Source organism: Pelophylax lessonae (genome assembly GCF_965119305.1).
Source record: "Pelophylax lessonae genome assembly, chromosome: 2".
Classification (NCBI taxonomy): domain Eukaryota; kingdom Metazoa; phylum Chordata; class Amphibia; order Anura; family Ranidae; genus Pelophylax; species Pelophylax lessonae.
In genome coordinates, this window is record NC_138769.1 from 585,591,781 (window position 1) to 585,613,689 (window position 21,909).

At 43.1% G+C, this 21,909-nt stretch overlaps 1 protein-coding gene across 1 annotated transcript in view; it reads right to left on the reverse strand.

Moving 5' to 3' along the window:
• Positions 1 to 15,047, reverse strand: part of LOC309546161 (pro-glucagon-like) — a 58,732-nt gene extending 43,685 nt beyond the window's left edge. Inside the window, exons 1-2 of the mRNA XM_082245701.1 lie at positions 15,004 to 15,047; positions 4,090 to 4,198 (exon numbers count right to left, since the gene is read on the reverse strand). Of these exons, the coding sequence (XP_082101827.1) occupies positions 4,090 to 4,190 (101 nt within the window). The 5' untranslated portion in view covers positions 4,191 to 4,198; positions 15,004 to 15,047. The remainder of the gene's footprint in view (positions 1 to 4,089; positions 4,199 to 15,003) is intronic.
• Between the last annotated feature and the right edge of the window lie 6,862 nt (positions 15,048 to 21,909).

Genomic DNA, 21,909 nt, shown 5'->3' on the forward strand with positions numbered 1-21,909 from the left:
CTACAGAATAAAAAAATGTTTTTTGCTAATTTTTGTCACACAATATTTGCGCTACTGTTTTTAAGACAACATATCCAATAAACTAGACTAGAATTGATATTAGTGCACGAACACAATTTAATTCCCTTTTATTTATAAAAAGATGTGACTGCTTTGAGGAAGATGACAATTTAAACTCTAAATTAATGAGTGAGAAAGGTTGATAGAGACAATAGGGCCTAGAATTTTTCCCTCTCTCTCTGGTGTGTGTGGTGATGTAAACGTTCTTACTACATTTATGCATGTGTGTGAGACAGTTGAACGTTTTTACTTGCTTTTCATATTTATGTGATTCGATTTTATTTTATTTGTATATATATATATACTTTTTTTTTTTTACTTCACTTTACTTTTACTATCACCAAGATGCTAAGATGCTGACATTTTATGTGACAGGTCCTCTTTATTGAGACTCCAGGGGTTCATTAGACCTTTGATGTCTCCCCTGTACTGGTTCCAGTGTTGACAGTACTCAATGTGTGTGCATTTCTGGCCACCCCCAGCCAGAATTAGACTGTAAGCTCCGGAGTGCTAAGAGCAGAGTGCTATTGGGACCACAAAACTGGGAAGATCAGTTTCCCCATCCTGAAGATCCCCGGTCTCTTTTGTGTTAACCCGAGTGTTACCTGGGTTTAGGGTACTATGATAAAACTATTCCCTTGAGTAGTGTTTGGTTACTGAGCACAGGGGTGTTGGAGGGGGAGCTGGGCTTGTGAGAGATAATGATTTTAGAGCTTTTGCATGGAAATTTTAAGATAATTGCCCCTCACTGGTTGCAGCTACAAAGGTCACTTAAATGTTGTTTCAAAGTTTATTAACTATTTGGTATAAATACTCTATAAAGATTCTTGAATATCCATACCCTGGCCACAGATTAACTTTAAAGTAGAAGTATGGCCAAAGCTATTTTGGCTATATTTCTCCTATGGGTCACATGAGTGCACTTAGTTATGCACTCCTGTGACCCAAATTCAGCCAACGGTGGGCTAAAGTCCACCATTGGCTGATGTCATAAAGCCATTCTAGGCTCTACAGAAATCCAGACAATAATGCTGGGATCTGCCCAGATGTCTGACAAGCAGCTGGCTCAGCCTCCTAGTGAGCCACTGAGAGCCTGAGCCAGCCGCTCCTTCCCCCTTCACAGCCCGGCGATCCAGTGAGCTCTGGAGGGGCAGAGCACAGAGAGTCTCTCTGTTCACTGAAGACGGGGAAGCGAGTAAACAATGGTCTTTGATTGCTCAGTTCTTCAGTTCAGTCTTAGATGCGGTGGGGGACACATGCAGCATTGGACTGATGCTGCATCCACTTAGGTGGGTATGAGTGTTTGTGTTTTTTCGAAAGCCCTCATTTCTCTTTTAAGGATACATCACCAAATGACAGCTATCAAAAGGGAAAATATATTTTGCCATTTATTTTTTTGCCCAACATAGTAGATTTTCTCCAAGATAAGGCAGCCCAACAACATGAGATATAATAGGTTTTGTCCATGAAATGGGTATGATCTCTAGGGTGAGGGGCAGACAACTGCTGGTTTCAACTCTCAGAGGGAACATTAACAGGGCAGATAAGAAAACACACCTCAGTCACTATGATTCTCCTCCTCAAGTTTGCCAAATCTTTGGAACAGACCTACAACACTCCAAAGATCTTCTGTCTAGAGGTTGCTAGGATCAGACTTGCATGCTTGACTGCCGTTTATTGTGTATGGCAACAAACTAAGAATACATGCTGTCAACATAGATGGCTAATGGCTGTGAATACGCATCTTTGGTGCTCAAAGTACAGTGAGGGAAAAAAGTATTTGATCCCCTACTGATTTTGTATGTTTGCCCACTGGCAAACAAATGATCAGTCTATAATTGTTATGGAAAGTTTATTTTAACAGTGAGAGACAGAACAACAACAAAAATATCCAGAAAAACGTATTTCAAAAAAGTTATAAATTGATTTGCATTTTAATGAGTGAAATAAGTACTTGATCCCCTATCAACCAGCAAGATTTCTGGTTCCCAGATGTCTTCTATATAGGTAACGAGCTGAGATTAGGAGCACTCTCTTAAAGGGAGTAATCCTAACCTCAGTTTGTTACCTGTTTAACAGACACCTGTCCACAGAAGCAATCAATCAGATTCCAATCTCTCCACCATGGCCAAGACCAAAGAGCTGTCCAAGGATGTCAGGAACAAGGTTGTAGATCTACACAGGGTTGAAATGGGCTACAGGACCATCGCCAAGCAGCTTGGTGAGAGGGTGACAGCAGTTGGTGTGATTATTTGCAAACAGAAGAAACACAAAATAACTGTCAATCTCTCTTGGTCTGGGGCCCCATGCAAGATCTCACTTCGTGGAGTTTCAATGATCATGAGAACGGTGAGGAATCAGCTCTGAAGTACACGGGAGAATCTAGTCAATGATCTCAAGGCAGCTTGGACCATAGTCACCAAGAAAACAATTGGTAACACACTACGCCGTGAAGGACTGAAATCCTGCAGTGCCTGCAAGGTCCCCCTGCTCAAGAAAGCTCATGTACAGGCCCATCTGAAGTTTGCTAATAAACATCTGAATGATTCCGAGGAGAAGTGGGTGAAAGTGTTGTGGTCAGAGGTGACCAAAGTCGAGCTCTTTAGCATCAACTCAGGTCGCTGTGTTTGGAGGAGGAGCAATGCTGTCTATGACCCCAAGAACACTATCCCTATGTCAAACATGAAGGAAACATTATGCTTTAGGGGTGTTTTTCTGCTAAGAGGACAGGTTAACTTCCCCACTTCAAAAGGACGATGGGCCATGTACTGTCATGTCTTGGGTGAGAACCTCCTTCCCTCAGCCAGGTCATTGAAAATGGTTCGTGGATGGGTATTCCAGCATGACAATGACTCAAAACGCACAGCCAAGGCAACAAAGGAGTGGCTCAAGAAGAAGCACAGTAAGGTCCTGGAGTGGCCTAGCTAGTCTCCAGACCTTAATCCCATAAAAAATATGTGGAGGGAGCTGAAGGGTTCAAGTTAGCAAACGTCAGCCTCGGAATCTTAATGACTTGGAGGAGATCTGCAAAGAGGGGTGGGGCAAAATCTCTCCTGAGATGTGTGCAACCTGGAGGCCAACTACAGGAAATGTCTGAACTCTGATTGCCAACAAGGATTTTGCCACCAAGTACTAAGTCATGTTTTGCGAAGGGGTCAAATATTTATTTCACTCATTAAAATGCAAATCAATTCATAACTTTTTTGAAATGCGTTTTTCTGGATTGTTTTGTTATTATTCTGTCTCTCACTGTTAAAATAAACCTACTATTAAAATTTGATTTCTTTGTCATTGGGCAAACGTATAACACCTTTTAGCTATATTCACCTCTAATGTGAATAGATTTTTTTTGGTTATATTTCTCAGACCCCGCTGACGAAGTCTCTGTCGTAACGCGTACGGGGGAGGAGCCTGCTCGGATCACGTTGTCTTCCTGGAAGTTCTGAGAGAGCTGTGTTTTGCTACAGAAAGCCCGCACTGCTTATGTGCATTTAAATGTAAGTGCAATATCCTATATTTACAAGGGAATAAATAGCCTTTTAAAAACTGAGAGCATTAGATCTGTCCCTCTTTTTTGTATATACCGGGTTCCAGTCTGTATGGAGTGTTAGCTGGAGGCGGTGGAAGAAGGGACACCAGGCTGGTATCATTGCATCCCGTTAATGTGTTTGGCTCTCTGGAGCCTAGTCCTAAGGTGAGCTGCTAACCTACACTTATCACTGGGAGCACTGGAGTGGAGCATGCAGCACTGTTTTTGTGTGAACACAGATGAAGGTTGATTGATTTTGGTTTAATTTTTTGTTCACTCTTTATTTGGACGATTCATTTCACAGTTATCACATTATCACTTTAATCATTACTTATGATTTGTTATTGAGTTGATATTGGATTGACAGTGATTTAGACACGATTAATTTTTCACCTGGCGCAGCAATATTGTTTATTAATTTCTCAATACCTGGCTTAGTACATCTCGTTCAATGAGTGCCATATTGCTTTAATGACTGGTTTATATAAAAACATCCTTACCTGGTTTCATCTGAAGAATCTCTTACCACAATCTGCAGACTGTCTCCAGCCATAATCAGGATTATTGCCCCTGTGAGGTACATTAATTGTGTCCTTTTCATTTGATGTGCTGGAGAGCAAATAATACACAGGATGGAAATATTACCATAACTTCTACCATGAATGAAATTGTGGTTTTATCATATGTTTTGCTTTGTGTTGGGGACTATATGAGAAAAGAAGTGACCAGTTACTGGGCCAGGAAGGTACAAACAGCAAAAACAACTGTACTAAAAACATGTGTTTGACTCTGTCACCATGTGAGATTTCCCATACCTCTCTCTTCTCTCTCCTAACAGGAAGTAAGGGAAAATAGACACAGATATAAAACTGACACAAACTCTAACTTTTTCTTGTTTTCTTTTCAAAGCAAAATAAAAAACTGCTGGCTGGAGTTGGTTTTAAGGGCCCGTTCACACCGGGACAAGGTGACGGAAAGCTGAACTCCATGGGCATTTCCCAAAATGCACTTGTAGCCTATGCATTGTGGTATTCAAGGTGTGAATATGCTTCTGTAGGGAAGCACAGCAAAATTTATTGAGTTTTGCCTTATAGGGTATAGGCTTCAATTCACTCAAATATTTGTTATTGTATTATATTCTTTTGATTTTAAAAATTCCCATTGATTTATACCTCACTACCGCCTGTAAGGCCCTCTACTTGGGTCATCCCTTATATTCATATCCCTTGAAATTTTCCACATTTTGTAATGTTACAACCAAAAACGTAAATGTATTTTATTGGGATGTTATGTGATAGACCAACACAAAATGGCACATACGGTGATTTTGAAGTGGAAGGAAAATGATAAATGATTTTCAAAATTTTTTTACAAATAAATGTGAAAAGTGTGGCGTGCATTTGTATTCAGCCCATCTGAGTCAATACTTTGTAGAACCACCTTTCACTGCAATTACAGCTGAAAGTCTTTTTGGGTATGTCTCTACCAGCTTTGCACATCTAGAGATTTTTTCCCATTCTTCTTTGCAAAATAGCTCAAGCTCTGTCAGGTTGGATGGAGAGTGTCCATGAACAGTAACTTTCAAGTCATGCCACTGATTCTCAATCAGATTTAGGTCTGGACTTTGACTGGGCCATTCTAACACATGAATAACCTTTGATCTAAACCTTCCATTGTAGCTCTGGCTGTATGTTTAGGGTCATTGTCCTGCTGGAAGGTGAACCTCCGCCCCAGTCACAAGTCTTTTGCAGACTCAAAAAGGTTTTCTTCTAAGATTGCCCTCTATTTGGCTCCATCCATCATCCCATCAACTCTGGCCAGCTTCCCTGTCCCTGCTGAAGAAAAGCATCCCCACAACATGATGCAACCACCATGTTCCATGGTCGGGATGGTATATTCAGGGTGATGTGCAGTGTTAGTTTTCCGCCACACATAGTGTTTTGCTTTTTGGACAAAAAGTTTAATTTGGTCTCATCTGACCAAAGCACCTTCTTCCACATGTTTGCTGTGTCCCCCACATGGCTTTTCACAAACTGCAAACGGGACTTCTTATGGCTTGCTGAAATGGCTTGCTTTCAGCAATGGCTTTTTTCTTGTCATTCTTCCATAAAGGCCAGATTTGTGCGGTGGATGACTAATAGTTGTCCTGTGGACAGATTCTCCTACCTGAGCTGAGGATCTCTGAAACTCTTCCAGAGTTACCATGGGCCTCTTGACTTCTTCTCTTATTAATGCTCCCCTTGGACGGCCTGTCAATTTAGGCGGACGGCCATGTCTTGGTAGGTTTGCAGCTGTGCCATACTCTTTCCATTTTTGGATGATGGGTTAAACAGTGCTCCATGAGATGTTTAAAGCTTGGGATATTTTTTTATAACCTAACCCTCATTTAAACTTCTCCACTTTATCCCAGACCTGTCTGGTGTGTTCCTTAGCCTTCATGATGCTAATTGTTGACTAAGGTTCTCTAACACAGGGCTTCACAGAACAGCTGTATTTATACTGAGACTAAATTACACACAGGTAGACTCTATTTAATAATTAGGTGATTTCTGAAGGCAATTGGTTGCACTAGATTTTGGTTATGGGTTTCAGAGTAAAGGGGGCTGAATACAAATGCATGCCACACTTTTTATCTGTAAAAAATTTGAAAACTATTTATTATTTTCCTTCCACTTAACAATTATGTGCCACTTTGTGTTGGTCTATCACACAAAATTCCAATAAAATACATTTACATTTTTGGTTGTATTAAGACAAAATGTGGAAAATTTCAAGGGATATGAATACTTTTTCAAGGCACTGTACACAGAGCATGTTCTTGTTTTGTGAGCGTTAATCAGGTTTAGAATATTGAGTTAGTGATCTGCCAGATGGGTGTATTAATGCTGAGTTTACAGTGAAAAGCCACCTATCTGTCTCTTATAGCCACAGACCTTCTGTACCTAGCGATAAAACAAGCCAAACCCTGTGATCACCTGGTGATCCGGGCAATAAGACCGCTGTTTTTCAACAGAACAAGCTGACCTACAGATGTAGCAGTTAGAGGTTTATAGGTTTGAGACCACTTACCACTGACACGGGTGCTTAAAATGATCAGCTTTTACAAGACAGACAGTTGCCTAATAAACAAACTGTGCGTTTCCTGACAAACAAACAGTTGCCTGATTACAAGGCTTTCCCACGCATGCTCAGTGCTGGGCGGGTTTGCTACCAGGCGGCGGGGATATTTAAGAGGGACGCACAGTTGTATGGATTGCCTGGGCCTTTTCCTCCTAGTACTGCGGTACTGTCATTACCATGCTGGTAAGCATGTGCAATGGCTACAAACATAGATTGTTTAGCTGATTATAGGGCCTATTCCTCTTTAACCTGGGGAGTCTGTAATATGGCTATGTTGTGTTTATATCTGCTAGGATCATCTGCGATGAGGTTCATTGTCCATGTTTTGAACCTCTTATATGTTGGACATGTGCCTTTTTTGGTGTTTGGGGCCACAATATTAAATTAACCACTTCCCGCCAGCTGTACACATATATGTGGCCTCTGGAAGGTGAGCTTTAACATGGCCTAAATGTAAACATTTTCTGCACTGCATGCTCCCAGCAGAGATTTCCGGTGGGGATCCGAATGCTCCCGATGAATATTTGCTATGGGGAGCTTTCTAATCATGTGACCGCTGTGACAGCCAATCACAGAGGTCACATTACGTGAATGCTGCCTCCACCTCCCGGGATCTAGAAGCTCTTAAAGGCCTAGGAGGTGGCGACTGGAAAGGGTTTAATTAGGTGGGCATCTTGGTATGCTTTTGCTCTCATGAAGTGGCAATAGCAATGTAGTGTCATACTACTTATACCTAGGGGTTCATCCTCCTTTTTTTCCCAGTCTGCCTGATGACATGCGGAATCAAGATTCTTTGAACACTTGAGGATTTTCAAGTGCTGTGTCACGTTTTAGACCTGTAATTTTATGGTAACCATGTAAGTGAAGGTGGCTTTAAAGCTGTATTTATGGATTTCTAATCTGAGATATTATACCTCTACATTATTTTATTAAGAATTATTACCTTATGCTGCCTTATGTGATTGGTCTCTCTTGATGTCCCTGTGCCCGCCCAGGGAGCTTTCTGATACATTGGCTGTGCTTAAGCATCATAGGCATGTGCAGCCTATTGCATTAGGGTGTGCACCCCAAAGCTCAAACACATATGCATATGTGTGTGTCTACATATATATGGTTACAGTATATTAATCTCCAAGCCGCCACAGTAAAAGAGAAGTGTGTAAGCACTTCTCTTATGGTAGAGCGGATTAAAGGGAGATCTTTCCCAACTCCTTGCCTCCACACAGAGTGATAATGTTAATGCGCACAAGATTATGATGGTGTGCCAAGGCACACCCTGTACACCCTGTGCACATGTCTATGCAGAGGTGTAACTAGAACCTTCAGGGCCCCGGTGCAAGAAACCATGCAGGGCCCCCCGGACATCCCTTCCCTTCAAGCCCGGGGCTCCTCCCACTGATCCTGGGGCCCTTCACTCTCATTGCGGGGCCCTTTATTACGGTCCCGCAGTGGGACCCTTTCACAAGTTCTGCAGTGGGCCCAGTGGGGGGACCAGGGGAGCACACAGGGGCCCAGAGACAGCAGAACACAAGTGAACTGGATAGGAGGAGTGGTGGGGGCAGCATACAGAGGAACCAATCTCCTCCATTTTCCTCCTGCAGCTACAGGAGGATAAAGGAGGGCAGTGATTTCTCTACATGCTGCTCCGCCGCCCCTCCTATCCAGGTATACAGTGGAGCTGCACGGGCCCCCTGGAGCATGGGGCCCGGTTGCAGTTGCAACCCCTGTAGTTACGCCCCTGTGTCTATGTTAAGCATAGAGGTGCTGTTCATACATTTTCTGACCTAAACCATAACATATTTATGTACAATCATTATATAATTATGCTTTATGTTTTTTTTCTTACATAGCTATCACTACAATCTTCATGAGTCCTGATAAAACTTGAACGAGAAACACGTTGACCCATGAGAAATATACATAGACTCTCAATAGTTGGCAATTCAGGCTTGTAGTGATTATTGTCTTAATAATACCAGCTAACTAAATGCCTGCATGCATAGCAAATATTATGTTGGTTTGTTTTTACCAAGTTGTCTCTGCAACGTTTTTGATACTATATGAATTCAAATAATATTTTCTCTAGCGCTCATTGACAGACGTAGTCCTCGGTGATACACCACCTTCGGGTTATGTTGCCTCCACAAGAGCAGGACTAGACAGGAAATTAAAAAGCTCTGGCCACACCCTAGGGGCAGTCCCAGAGGGTATATCCTCTCTCTCTCTGCCTCAGCAAATCAGTTATTTTCTGTCTAGTTAGGAGTAAGGACCTAGATACCTTGCTGGGATCTTAGGTCCTGGCAAGATTTTTTTCTTAAAAGATTTTTTAGACAGCTTTTTTTCTCCAGTGTTTCTGTGAGATCTTCAAGCAAGAAAGCTGAACTGGGCGACGGGCTGGATGTTGAGATCCGGTGGTCACCCCAGTTCAGCCTACGAGCGCGTGCAGGCCATAGCTCCGCGCTGGGTCGGCCGCGACAAAGTCCCATTAAAGGACTGACCCCGCGAGTTAAACGTCTCGCTGAAACGCCAAAGACCATGAGTCACGGCGTCCATATCGGTTGACAGCCCTCCCGCCCCGGTGGAGAGGGGTACTGTCAGGAGTTGGTGCCCGCCTGGTTCCGGTATGGTGAGTAGTATGTTCCCCCTTTTCCCCTGACGGGTCTTGTGGTGAACGCGGGCCCCTCTCTGTATGGTAAGATAGAGTCCCTCTCTATCCTATAAATGACACAGATCCTCCTACTTTGAGTGTGATTTTATGTGCAAAAAGCCAGGAGGCTTGGTTTGGGAGCTAACAATCTAATTGTATACATGTTAAAAAGATTATAATCTGTGGCATTCTGGGAATCTTACGGTGATAAGAATAAGCTACCTACCAGTCAGAAGCCACGGACATGTAGACTGCCTTCCTAATCAGATCTCCAGCTATTAGCAGGCCTCCCGAATGGCCATGCGGTCCGCCAGGGCCGGTACCGCCAACTACGCCAAATCCCCATGCAGAGAGAGTGTTGTGTGCCCTGCAGCACACCGCTATTCAGTACAGGCCACCGCCATTTTTTTTGCTGGATCGCACGAGCCGCCATTTTGGCGTAGCCTCGTGTCTCCAGCATGGGGGCGGCCATGTTTGAGGTGATCCAAACACCTCGTGGAGCTAGGGGAGGCGCCGGAAGGCGTGCAGAGGGGCGGAGCCGCCTCCTTTCTTCCTGGGCAGCCAGCCAAAAGACTTCCTGTTTGTCAAGACAGCGCTGTAACCTGTTGCAGTTAAACTCTGAGCATCAAGTGGTGAGCCTGGGGGTCTATCTCTCTCTCTCTCGATCGATAGGGATCCCTAGCAGGTAACACTAAGGGGTTTTTTGTGGCGCTGGGGGTCTGGAAAAAAAAAAAAAAAAAGTTTTTTATTTTTGAATTATATTATCCAGGAAGTGACTGGAATTATCATGGACCCTGCCACACATATTCCCCCACCTGTTTCCCTCGAGGGGGCCACGGGACCCGCCGGTGCACAGAGTGTAGAGTCATTTACAGCAATTTTGGAGTCTATGGTGGCTCGGGTGGAGGCGGCCTGTCAGGGACGGGGGTCAAGGAAGCGACCCCCGCCTACCCCTATACTATCTGACACCTCTGACTCTGATTCAGAGATGGTCACTGCAGTTGCAGGTTCCTCTGCAAGGGCTGTTATCCCAGGTAAAGCCCCCTCAGACAGTGAGGAGGACGCTTCTTCTCCTGCTATAATTCAGGAAGAAGCATTGGTGGACGCACTAGTTGTGGCAGTGCAGGAAACCTTAAAACTTGAGGCTTTACCGGCAGAGGCAACTGAAACAGAGATTCCTTTTGGTACTAATAAGCCCATCAAAACGGTGAAGGTTTTTCCTGTACCCAAATGTTTCGGTAATCAGATTAAAGGAGAATGGGAGCATTCTAAACGTACCTTTACTATTTCCAAGCGTATTGCTAGACGCTATCCGTTTGAGGAATCCATCATTAAGAAATGGACGGTACCACCAGTGGTGGATCCACCTATTTCCAGGCTGAATAAAGCCACGGTTATCCCAGTGGAGGACACTTCGTCCTTTAAGGATCCGGTGGATCGAAAGATGGAAGCAGAGTCCCGCACTATCTTCTCTCTGATAGGGTCAGCATTTAGACCAGTAATTGTTATTGGTCTGGTTTCCCAGACACTTACGGAATGGGCGAAAATGGTACGCCAAGACCTTAGGGGAAAAGATATTCCCCAGGAAACATCTGATTTGATGGAACAGATTATACAAGGGCTACAGTTTATCTGTGACGCAGCCTTGGACACTACTCCCTTATTAGGGCATGCATCTATGTCAGCGGTGATCCTCAGACGTGTGCTGTGGTTAAAATGCTGGTCAGCTGACCTAGGTTCCAAAAAGACCTTGACAAATCTCCCTTTTCAGGGGAATCGTCTATTTGGGGCCAACCTAGATGAAATCATTAAGGATGCCACTGGGGGCAAGAGCACTTTTTTGCCACAGGCTGCTAAAGCTAAGGGACCTCGCAACAAGCGAGGACCTTTCTTTACCGCCCATAAAGGGCGCCCGGCTGGTACTAGCGGGAAAGGCAAGACTCCTCCAGGAGGGTTCAAGAAGGGCTGGTCGGACAAGCAGAGGACCAACCCAGCCAAACCCGAAGCTAAGGAGTACACAGCCTGAAGGTGCGCCCCCACCCGGTTTCAGGGTGGGGGGATGTTTTCACCGGTATTCAGGACATTAGATCGAGCATCAACCACTACTACCGGTGCGATTCTTCCCTTCCAACATTTAAGTACTACAGGAAGCGGTAGTTACCGTTCCCTGAATAGATCTTTTCCTTTACCTTTTCCTAAGATTAGTCCCTATACCTCACAGGAATCGGATCTGGTTGACCAGATAGGCCAAGTAGCCTCTAGTCGGGTGACTTCGGTCCCTGAGGTTCAACCAGAAAAGATCACCCTTCCTGATAACAATCAGGTATCTGATAAATGTGTGGGAACAGAAAACGACCAGACTTTCTCGGATGGTCGGGGCCAGATACCTCTAGGGACGCCTGGTTCAGATTCTATCAGCGCCAGTGGTCCTAGAAATTCTAGGCTGGCCTCCTCAAGCCGGCCTGGCCAACTTGGACATGCTAATCGCAGACGTTCCGTGGGAACTTCGTCTCAGGGAGTGTCTGTGGTCTCAAGGACCAATTTACCATCATGCTTTACAGTCGCTGGGTTTAATGGCCTGGCCATTGAGACCCAAGTACTGAAGGACAGAGGGTTGTTAGCTTCAGTCATTCCTACCCTTATTAAAGCAAGGAAAGCGACTTCCAGCAAGGTCTATTATCACACATGGAAGACTTATATTGCGTGGTGCGAATCTTTAGGATTTCCTCCACGTACCTATTCGGTGACTCGAATATTGGCCTTTTTGCAACAAGGGGTTGAGCAGAAGCTAGCCTTGAGCACCATCAAGGGTCAAGTTTCAGCATTAGCAATCTTCTTTCAGAAACCTTTAGCTACCAAGTCCTTGGTGCCGAATTTCATCCAGGGGGTGCGGCACCTGGCTCCTCCAGTCCGCGCTCCCTTACCGCCCTGGGATCTTAATTTGGTTTTGTCGGTTCTACAGAAACCTCCCTTTGAAAACATCAGGGAGATTCCCTTGCTTACTTTATCCCAGAAGGTGGCCTTCTTGGTGGCTATTACTTCTGCTCGCAGGGTGTCAGAACTGGCTGCATTATCATGCCAGTCCCCATACCTAGTGATTCATAGGGATAAGGTAGTACTTCATCCTAAGCCATCTTTTCTTCCTAAGGTGGTTTCAGATTTTCATCTGAATGAAGATGTTGTACTACCTTCCTTGTGTCCTCAGCCCAAGCATCATCGGGAACATGCGTTACATTCCTTAGATGTGGTTCGGGCAATCAGGGTATACCTGAAAGCTACGGAATCATTCCGTAAGACGGATTCACTTTTTGTGATCACGGATGGCCCCAGAAAGGGTTTGCCTGCATCTGCCGCGACCATTGCCAAATGGATTAGACAAACGGTGGTACAGGCTTATTCTATTAAGGGTCAGAGTCCTCCGTTCCCTGTTAGGGCGCACTCCACTCGAGCGCTCAGTACTTCCTGGGCCTTTCGCCATCAGGCGTCAGTGGTCCAGGTATGTAAGGCGGCCACCTGGTCGTCGGTACATACCTTTACAAAATTCTATAAAATTGATGTGACGGCATCGGCGGATGCCTCATTTGGCCGCAAGGTTTTGCAGGCCGCAATTTGAGGAGACCGGTGGTCTACCTCGAGGGTTTTTTTCTGTTTGAAAAAAAAAAAAAAAATTTTTCTCTTTTTTGTTGAGTCTCATCATTAAGGATGAGCATTTGTAAACTTCTAGTTGGCACCGGTTGGGCCTTCTAGATTGGGATTTGATTTCATTTTCCCACCCCTCATTCGTGATACTGCTCTGGGACGTCCCGAAGGTGGTGTATCACCGAGGACTACGTCTGTCAATGAGCGCTAGAGAAAAATGGATTTTTGTAAAATCTTACCGTAAAATCCTTTTCTCTTAGCTCATTGACAGACGTAGTCCCCGCCCCTCTGTTTTTGAGTTGGGTTGGGTTAAAATCTCTAAAGACTGCTTTTTCACATAACTGATTTGCTGAGGCAGAGAGAGAGAGGATATACCCTCTGGGACTGCCCCTAGGGTGTGGCCAGAGCTTTTTAATTTCCTGTCTAGTCCTGCTCCTGTGGAGGCAACATAACCCGAAGGTGGTGTATCACCGAGGACTACGTCTGTCAATGAGCTAAGAGAAAAGGATTTTACGGTAAGATTTTACAAAAATCCATTTTTTATAAATGTGGTTGTTCTCCTTGTCATACCAGTAAAGTTCAACATTTTTTTTGTTGTGGTTCTCTATACTATTTGGATGTGGCAGTGAGTGCTTCTATACTATAATAATCTTTTTTTTTTTTTTATTTAAGTAAAAACTTTATCCCAAAAAGGAAAAAAAAAACTGTAACTGCATATAAAGTATTAGCTGGAGTTTGGCTTCAGTTTGTTAGTGTATCTAAATCTACAGGTTCATCTAACACTACCCTACCAGATGTCTCTGTTGCTCCTTTATCCAGAGAGAGGACACTCTAAACCAGGAGGTGTGTTACTGGCCAATTCTATAGGCGAAAACAGAGGGGAAAAAGCCTAAAATTACAGAACTAATATGATACATTTTATTTTGGGTTTTGGGTTAGATTTTGGGTTTAATATGGCTTTAGTAATGTTTCATTGCTTTGGATTTACTTTAGTCCTGCAAGCTTCATGGCATTATGTTGGATATGTTTTTTCCTCTGCAAATGCCCTTGGTATTTCTGCATCAAATCATTTTATATTCATTCTAGTCTATTATAGCTTTTATTTAAACGTATTCATACACATTGCATCTTTGATCCTCTGTAACATTAAAGGTCGTACTGCGTGAGCACCATTGGGCTGTCATTGCTCATTTCCTTCTCCTTCTGTTATGCTTGTAGTGATCTGAAATTACTGGCAAAATAAAGCATTAACCCATGTTACAGATAAAATGAATGTGCAAAAGGACTTATCATGGCATTATGATATATTTTATGTAGTAGGTTTACTATATTTTATTATAAAAATATATTTTAGATATACTTGTTTCAGTTTTTTTTCAGGATGCTTTTTGAAGAACTTTTTAGTTTTACTGTTTTTTTTGTTTTGTTTTAGGTCAAACTAAATAAACCTGCCTAAAAAAGCAAGGAGTACAATGATGAAGAATGCAGTAAAAAACACTCAAACCTCAATTTAATACAAGCAGATCGAGGTAACATAATGAACGTATTTTTCTTTGCCTTAGTAGATACAGATGAATACAGGTCTTCTAACTGCTATTTTTTCTGTATTAAAAAAATAAATATTCTGAATTTGCTTGTTTGGCATGACAATCTAAATCACAAGGAAGGTTTTAATGTAGAAGGTGGTTTGTATGTATCCTTACAGCAACAGTCAAATGTTTGAAGTAAGTTTGATATTAAAAAAAAATGAGTTGGTGTATAAAGTTTAAATAGGCATGCAAGAAAAGTAGTATTTTGTGAAATGTCACAAAAGCATACATTCTGTATACATTTTTCTACCACTGCAACATTTTTACATTTTATCTTGCATTGTATCTACACCATTAAATTATGACCATAATTCTTTTTTCTCAAATGATAACATGACATGCCTAAAATTAAATGACATGCATTAATTATTTTAGCTGGTACTAGATTAGTTAAATTATTTCATTATGGCAAAGCTTACCTTCTTTAGGGAAATTGTTGCTGCTCAGGTGTCCTCTCTGCTTGTGGTTGCCTCTGTTTCGCTGTTCCCCACATGGTGTCCTTTTATAGTGTTATCTAGCTTTTTCCTGACAGGTAGGTCAACAGTTCTTCTCAATTTAGACTTGCAAGTCATTATAATTTATAGTCTTGCACAATTTCCAGCATGTATTTAATAAGAAGATGTTACCATGGTCCTTTACATCATCTGCAAGAGGCCGATAGACTAATCATGTTAGTTAGGAACTCAGTGTAGATGTTTGGCAAGAGAAAAGGTCACTAGAAGTTGTCAGATAAAATTGCATGTTTGATAGTAAATTCAGTGCCCAAAGGTAGAATGACAAGTCTACATGTTTCATACCAACAGGCATATAATACCACACGCCAAGTGCATTTATGAATTATTAGTACCTCTAAAACTCCAGATGACAAATCTGGGAAAAAGAAATAGATCAAATGCGTAATGCACTTCTTTAATTCTATACATTTGGTGCCAAGAGCCAAATGATGTCTTCTATTCTCCATGCGCTCATGTAATCTAATCACTAATAAACATCACTTTCCTGCAAAATATTATCTCAACTATGGAAGGTAAATGTCTGCAAGCTAAAACAAGGAAAGCATTGAGGGTCTTTCTAAATATGAATTGTGCTTTCCACTAGTGAATACTGTAGCTGGAATCACATGGCATGATAGGAAAGGAAGTGCTTAGCAAAACTTCTACAAGCTGTTAGTGATCTACTTTTCCATTTGTGGCTCCTAGCACTAAAGATATGAAATCAAGCAAAAGTGTGGATAAGATGCCTTTCTTGTTGCTCTCAGTCCTGATCTGCAGTCACAGTTGTAGTGATGACCCCCGAAAAGGACCACTGGAATTATACTGGGTCCCCTTTGCCTGTTCAGAGGCTGCACGTCCTGTTTCCAGTCCCAGAAGCACATTGACAAATTTAGTGCAGGTCATCAACAAAATGCAGGGAGGAGGGTTTAGGGTGCAGGATACCCAAAACACTCACAAATCTTGGAGGACAGCTTCCTGAATATCTTGTTCCAGCAGTATTAGGCCCTGTAGTAGCAGCCTCAAAAATAATGCTGATAGAAGCGGGGGCAGCCAGGCATTCTGTAACCCTATGCGAGGAGTCACAGCCCTCGAGCAGAAAATGTTGGCATCTCATCTTCAAGCAGTACTTCCATACCTGGAGTTATAGGCAAAAGCTGAGGGGAAGCTTCTGCCCGGCTTCCCTGCAGCACACTTCAGTAAACATTTCCTGCTCCTGCCCACCTTCCACAGGCAAATTTCCTTCAGGCAAGTCTCTTCAGACCATCAGCTCATGGCACCTGTGAGGCCTAATAGCAGTAGCTTCTCTTGAACGTTCCCCCCTTCCCCACTCCCAGGGGGGAAACCCCAGAAGAGAGAGAGACAGGTCAGCTCCTCCCAAATATTTATCTTCTTCCCAGCCAATCAGCTTCTAACTTTAGTTTGTTAAATTAAGCTTTGACAATAAAACCTGGAAGTTGAGATTGGTTTCTATACAGAGCTGTACCATATTTTGCACTCCAGGTCTAGTAAATAATTCCCTTCCCTGTATATTACCTTTGGATATTCACAAAGATGGCAAGGATGATCAGCTTGCTCTGGCATCAGTGAAGCACAGTTCATTTGCGCAATATTATCAAATACCAATGTAGTAGGTGAACTGTTGAAACTACCTAGCTACAGTGCATCTTAAAGTAAAGTTATAATGTTTTTGTGAACTTTATTAAAAAATATTTTTATGTTCATAAATTAATGTATATAATTATTGTTAACGTTTCATTTAAATACATACGAAAAGCAGATTAATAAAATGTGCTTCCATACTTTTTTTGATGCAGTGCCTACCTTAGTCTAATGTCAATGTCTAATATTACCTATATTGAATAAGAGAGCCCAGCGTTAGCACTGCATTTGTTAATATCTCTTGCAGATAGAAGAGATAGACTCACTATCTTTGTATGAAGAGTAGTAGGGTAATTTTGGTGAAATTGATATAGAAGCAAAATTATTAATTTCACAAAATTGGAAACTCAATTCAACAGTTTGAGCTGCATAGGCAAAATGTGTTAAAAAAAAATTGTTGGGGTGTATAAAGAGTTTCATTTATTTGATTGTTTTTGCATATATATTTTTCCTATTTTTGTGTATTTAAAGAAAGTTACGTTCCTCCACCCCAAACTTGCCCATTCCTTTCTTTATGGACTTTGCTTTATGCACTGGCCCAAATCATTTGGTTGAGGGGGAATTATGGTGTGGGGTTGTTTTTTAAGGGTTGGGATTGGACCTTTAGTTCCAGGGAAGGGAACTCTTAAGGCATCAGCATACCAAGATAATTTGGACAATTTCATTATCCCAACTTTGGGGATGGCCCCTTCCAATTCCATTATGACTGCATACCAGTGCACAAACAAGGTCCATAAAGAAATGGATGAGTGAGTTTGGGGTGGAGGAACTTAACTGGCCTGCACAGAGAGAGTCCTGACCTCAACCCAATAGAAACATCTTTGGGATTAATTTGAGCGCATACTGCGAGCCAGGCCTTCTCTTACACATTAGTGATTGACCTCAGAAATGCGCTTCTGTAAGAATGGTCAAACAATCCCATAGACACACTCCTAAACCTTGTGGACTGCCTTTCCAGAAGAGTTGAAACTGTTAATGCTACAAAGGGTGGGCCAACTCAATATTGAACCCTACATGACTAAGACTGGGATGCCAATACATTTCATGAGTGGGTAAAGGCAGGTGTCCCAATACCTTTGGTAATATAGTGTAAATATCTGTAGCTGCCTGTATCCTGACTTTTCCCCTAGAACAGTGGTCCTCAACCCCGGCCTACAGGGCCCACTAACAGGCCAGATTTGCAAGATAACTGAAATACATCCCAGGTGATATCATTTGCTGCTCAGTGATTGCAGTATTCTAGTCTGCATCTCCCCAAGGTAATACTTAAAATCTGGCCTGTTAGTGGGCCCTGAGGACCGGAGTTGAGGACCACTGCCCTAGAACATAGAAATCCAGAATGAGTGCAAAGAATTTCAGTGTGGCGCTTACTGTGTAAAAAGGGTCATATCGCTCCAATTGATTATAATAAAAACTATAGATAAAGTACCCCTATAATATTATTAATCATCTCATTACACATATGAGTGAAAACTAACAAAAAAAAAAAAAAAATATATATATATATATATATATATATACAGTATATATATTGTGAGCAATAAAGACAATCATAGTTACTAGTGTTGGACGAACATCTGCCGGGGCGGTTTGCGAATGCAATCGGCGAACGCGATCAAATGTTCACGAACCTGAGGTTCGCGGCGGACCCCATTCATTTTAATTCAGGCGAACATGAAAAACCTCCAGGTCATATTTGCAGCAACAAAATACTTACTAGCTGTGCACACATAGTCCCACAACATGGACACTGACATACCAGAAGTATTGCTATTGGAAAAGTTTTTTTTTTTCAGCAAAAAATTTATTTTTTTTTCCTAAATCAGCCAGAACTGACAGCAGCCGGTAAATACATGTCAAATACATATAGGGTCCATTCACACGTCTGTAAAATGGGTCTGCAACTGTTCCACAATTTAGCGGAACATTTACAGACCCACTGATTTTCAATTCCAGTCTGAAAAATTAGGCATTCACAGGATAAAGAAGTAAGTGTCGGCCAGTACAGGCCCCAAAAATTAGCCAACAGGCGTTCACCTGACAGCAAAGAACTTTGTATTCTGTGGCTGGAGGTACATTAGGCATTCACAGGATAAAGAAGTGTCGGCCATTACAGGCCCCAAAAATTAGCCCACAGGCAATCACCTGACAGCAAAGAACTTTGTATTCTGTGGCTGGTGGTACATTAGGCATTCACAGGATAAATAAGTGTCGGCCATTACAGGCCCGAAAAATAAGCCCACAGGTGTTCACCTGACAGCAAAGAACTTTGTATTCTGTGGCTGGAGGTACATTAGGCATTCACAGGATACAGAAGTAAGTATCGGCCAGTACAGGCCCCTAAAATTAGCCCACAGGTGTTCACCTGACAGCAAAGAACTTTATATTCTGTGGCTGGAGATACATTAGGCATTCACAGGATACAGAAGTAAGTGTCCGCCAGTACAGGCCCCAAAAATTAGCCCACAGGCGTTCATCTGACAGCAAAGAACTTGGTTTTCTGTGGCTGGAGGTACATTAGACCTTCACAGGATAAATAAGTGTTGGCCATTACAGGCCCCAAAAATTAGGCATTCAATGGACATAAAAAGGCCTTTTATGCCGCTGTATTTACCTAAGACAGGGACCATGAATTGTTATGGGTGGTGGTGGATATTTGTGAGCTGTCATGAGAAATTTGAATGAAACATGGTCTACTGGTCACATGTTTTATATTCCTTGTGTTGCATTCTTTTTTATAAATGTGAGGTAGTCAACACTATCGTGAGCTAGGCGAGTGCGCTTATCGGTCACGATCCCCCCTGCTGCGCTGAACGTCCTTTCAGACAGGACACTGGACGAGGGGCAGGCCAACATTTCCATTGCAAATTCTGCAAGCTCTGGCCAGAGGTCAAGCCTGCCCACCCAGTAGTCCAGGGGCTCATCACTTCTCAGAGCATCCACATCGGCCGTTAACCTGATGTAGTCAGACACCTGTCGGTCTAGGCATTCCCTGATGTTGGATCCGGAGGACAGCTGCGGATGGGTCGGCTGAAGGAATGATCTCATATCAGAAGTGACCAACACATCTTCAAACCGCCCTCTTCTTGCAGGCGCTGTTGGATTGGTACCCGCAACTGTTTCTCTGTGAGTGGAAATTCCTCTGCCAGCGCACGCAAAAGCAGAATGCAGCACTTCCCAAAACAAGGTCTGAAAGTGCTACATTCTGACAGCCCTCTGTGATGGTGGTAACATTTCCACCATTTTTTGTAAGAACATTGCCACCCAGTACAGGTCCTTGCCCTTTATGCTTTCTATACAGGGGTCCCTCTTAAAACACTGGAGCATGAAGGCCCCCGTTTGCACTAAACTGGAAGCGGTGTAGTGGCCTGGCTTCTGCTCATCATCCAGAAGACGTCATACGCTCTGATGAAATGCGCGTCAGGTGGAACGCAGGCTGCACGCTCTGGGAAGCCTGGTGGAGCTCAAGCCGGTAGTCACCGCTCTCCATTCACAGGCGCCATCCGCATCAGCCGATTTTAAACTTTTTTGTACTATTCATCAGCATTATTCAATAAAAGCTACTTTTTAATGGTACTGCACTATTGGAGCACTTTTATTTTTCCCATAATTTCGTACCTGGAGGATCGATTATACCCAAGGGAGCGATCCCGGACCACAGGGAACTACAAGGCCCAGCAGTCACCTCCTAGGCTCAGGAAGCCACAAGCCCAAAAAGTCTTTCTACCATAAGGTATTTAAGACCCACTACCTCTGGTGAGTGCAAACCCCCATTATTTCAAGTCACGCCTAATTTACCAGCAGTTGGACTACTGGAGGACCCAACACTAAGCACTTGCACTTTCCTTTACCTGGCACTGAAAATTCCTACCCATGCACAAAGTCACTTATGAACGTTTTTTTGGGACATTTTTTGCACTAATTTTGGCACTATTTCTGCACTTTATGTTAACCAAAGCATTTATTTAAGGTTGATGTGTATTTCTATTTTGTGTATACTAACTGTGAACATCACTGGTTTACTACCACTTAGCTGTGTGACCTATACACTAAGTTATATATCTATATATATTTTTTATATCACTTGATTGCCAATTTTATTATCCAGGGTATGAACAAGTAATTGCTCACCCTTGAATGATTATTAGCAAGTGCTATATTAATCCCACTAGTTTTTGGGGTTTTCAATTCTCCACTAATTTATTTATCCGATAGCAGCTGCTTTCACTACCCCTCACCTACCTTATTTTTTTAACCCACTCATCCCCAGATAGGACATCCACAGGCGCGAGGAATATACACCTATTGGAGTATATATCTTTACCATTTTTGAGCCATGGCTGGGTAAGATCTGAAATAGCCCGAGATTTTCCTGGCCTGCCGCAAGACGTCCTGGACCTCAGGGTATTTGACATCGAATCACTGCATGACCAAGTTCAGAACGTGTGCCATGCATGGCACATGTGTAATTTTGCCCTGTTTCAGCACGCTCAGCAGATTGGCACAGTTATCGCACACTACTGTACCAACTGTCAAATTGAGCGGTGTTAGCCACTGATCTGCCTGTGAACACAAAGCTGAAAGGAGTGCAGGACCAGTGTGGCTCTTGGCTTCCAGGCAAAACAGACGCAGTACAGCATGGCAACGTCTGACCTGGCCTGTCGAATAGGTTCTGGGGATCTTGGGCGGCGCAGCGGAAGAGATGTTAGCAGCAGAAAAGGAGGTGTCAGCCGAGTAGGAGAGGGAGAATGGAGTAGGAGGAGGAGAAGAAGAGGCAGGCCTGCATGCAATCCGTGGCGGTAAAACCAAATCTACACGGGTGCCACGGGTTACATGCTTGACGGCCGTCAGAAGGTTCACCCAGTGGGCAGTAAATGTTATATACCTTCCCTGCCCATGTTTGCTAGACCACGTGTCTGTGGTCAGATGTATCTTGGCACCGACACTGCGACAGAGATACATTCACTTGCCACTGAACATGGCCATATAGCTCTGGGATGCCCTTCTGCGAGAAATATTTCCTTCCTGGGACCTTCCATTGTGGTGTTCCAATGGCCACAAATTTTCGAAAGGCCTCCGAGTCCACCAGTTTATATGGCAGTAGTTGGCTGGCTATCAGTTCCAACAAGCGTTCAACCGTTGGGCAAGAGGGTTATCTGGCGTCATTATTTT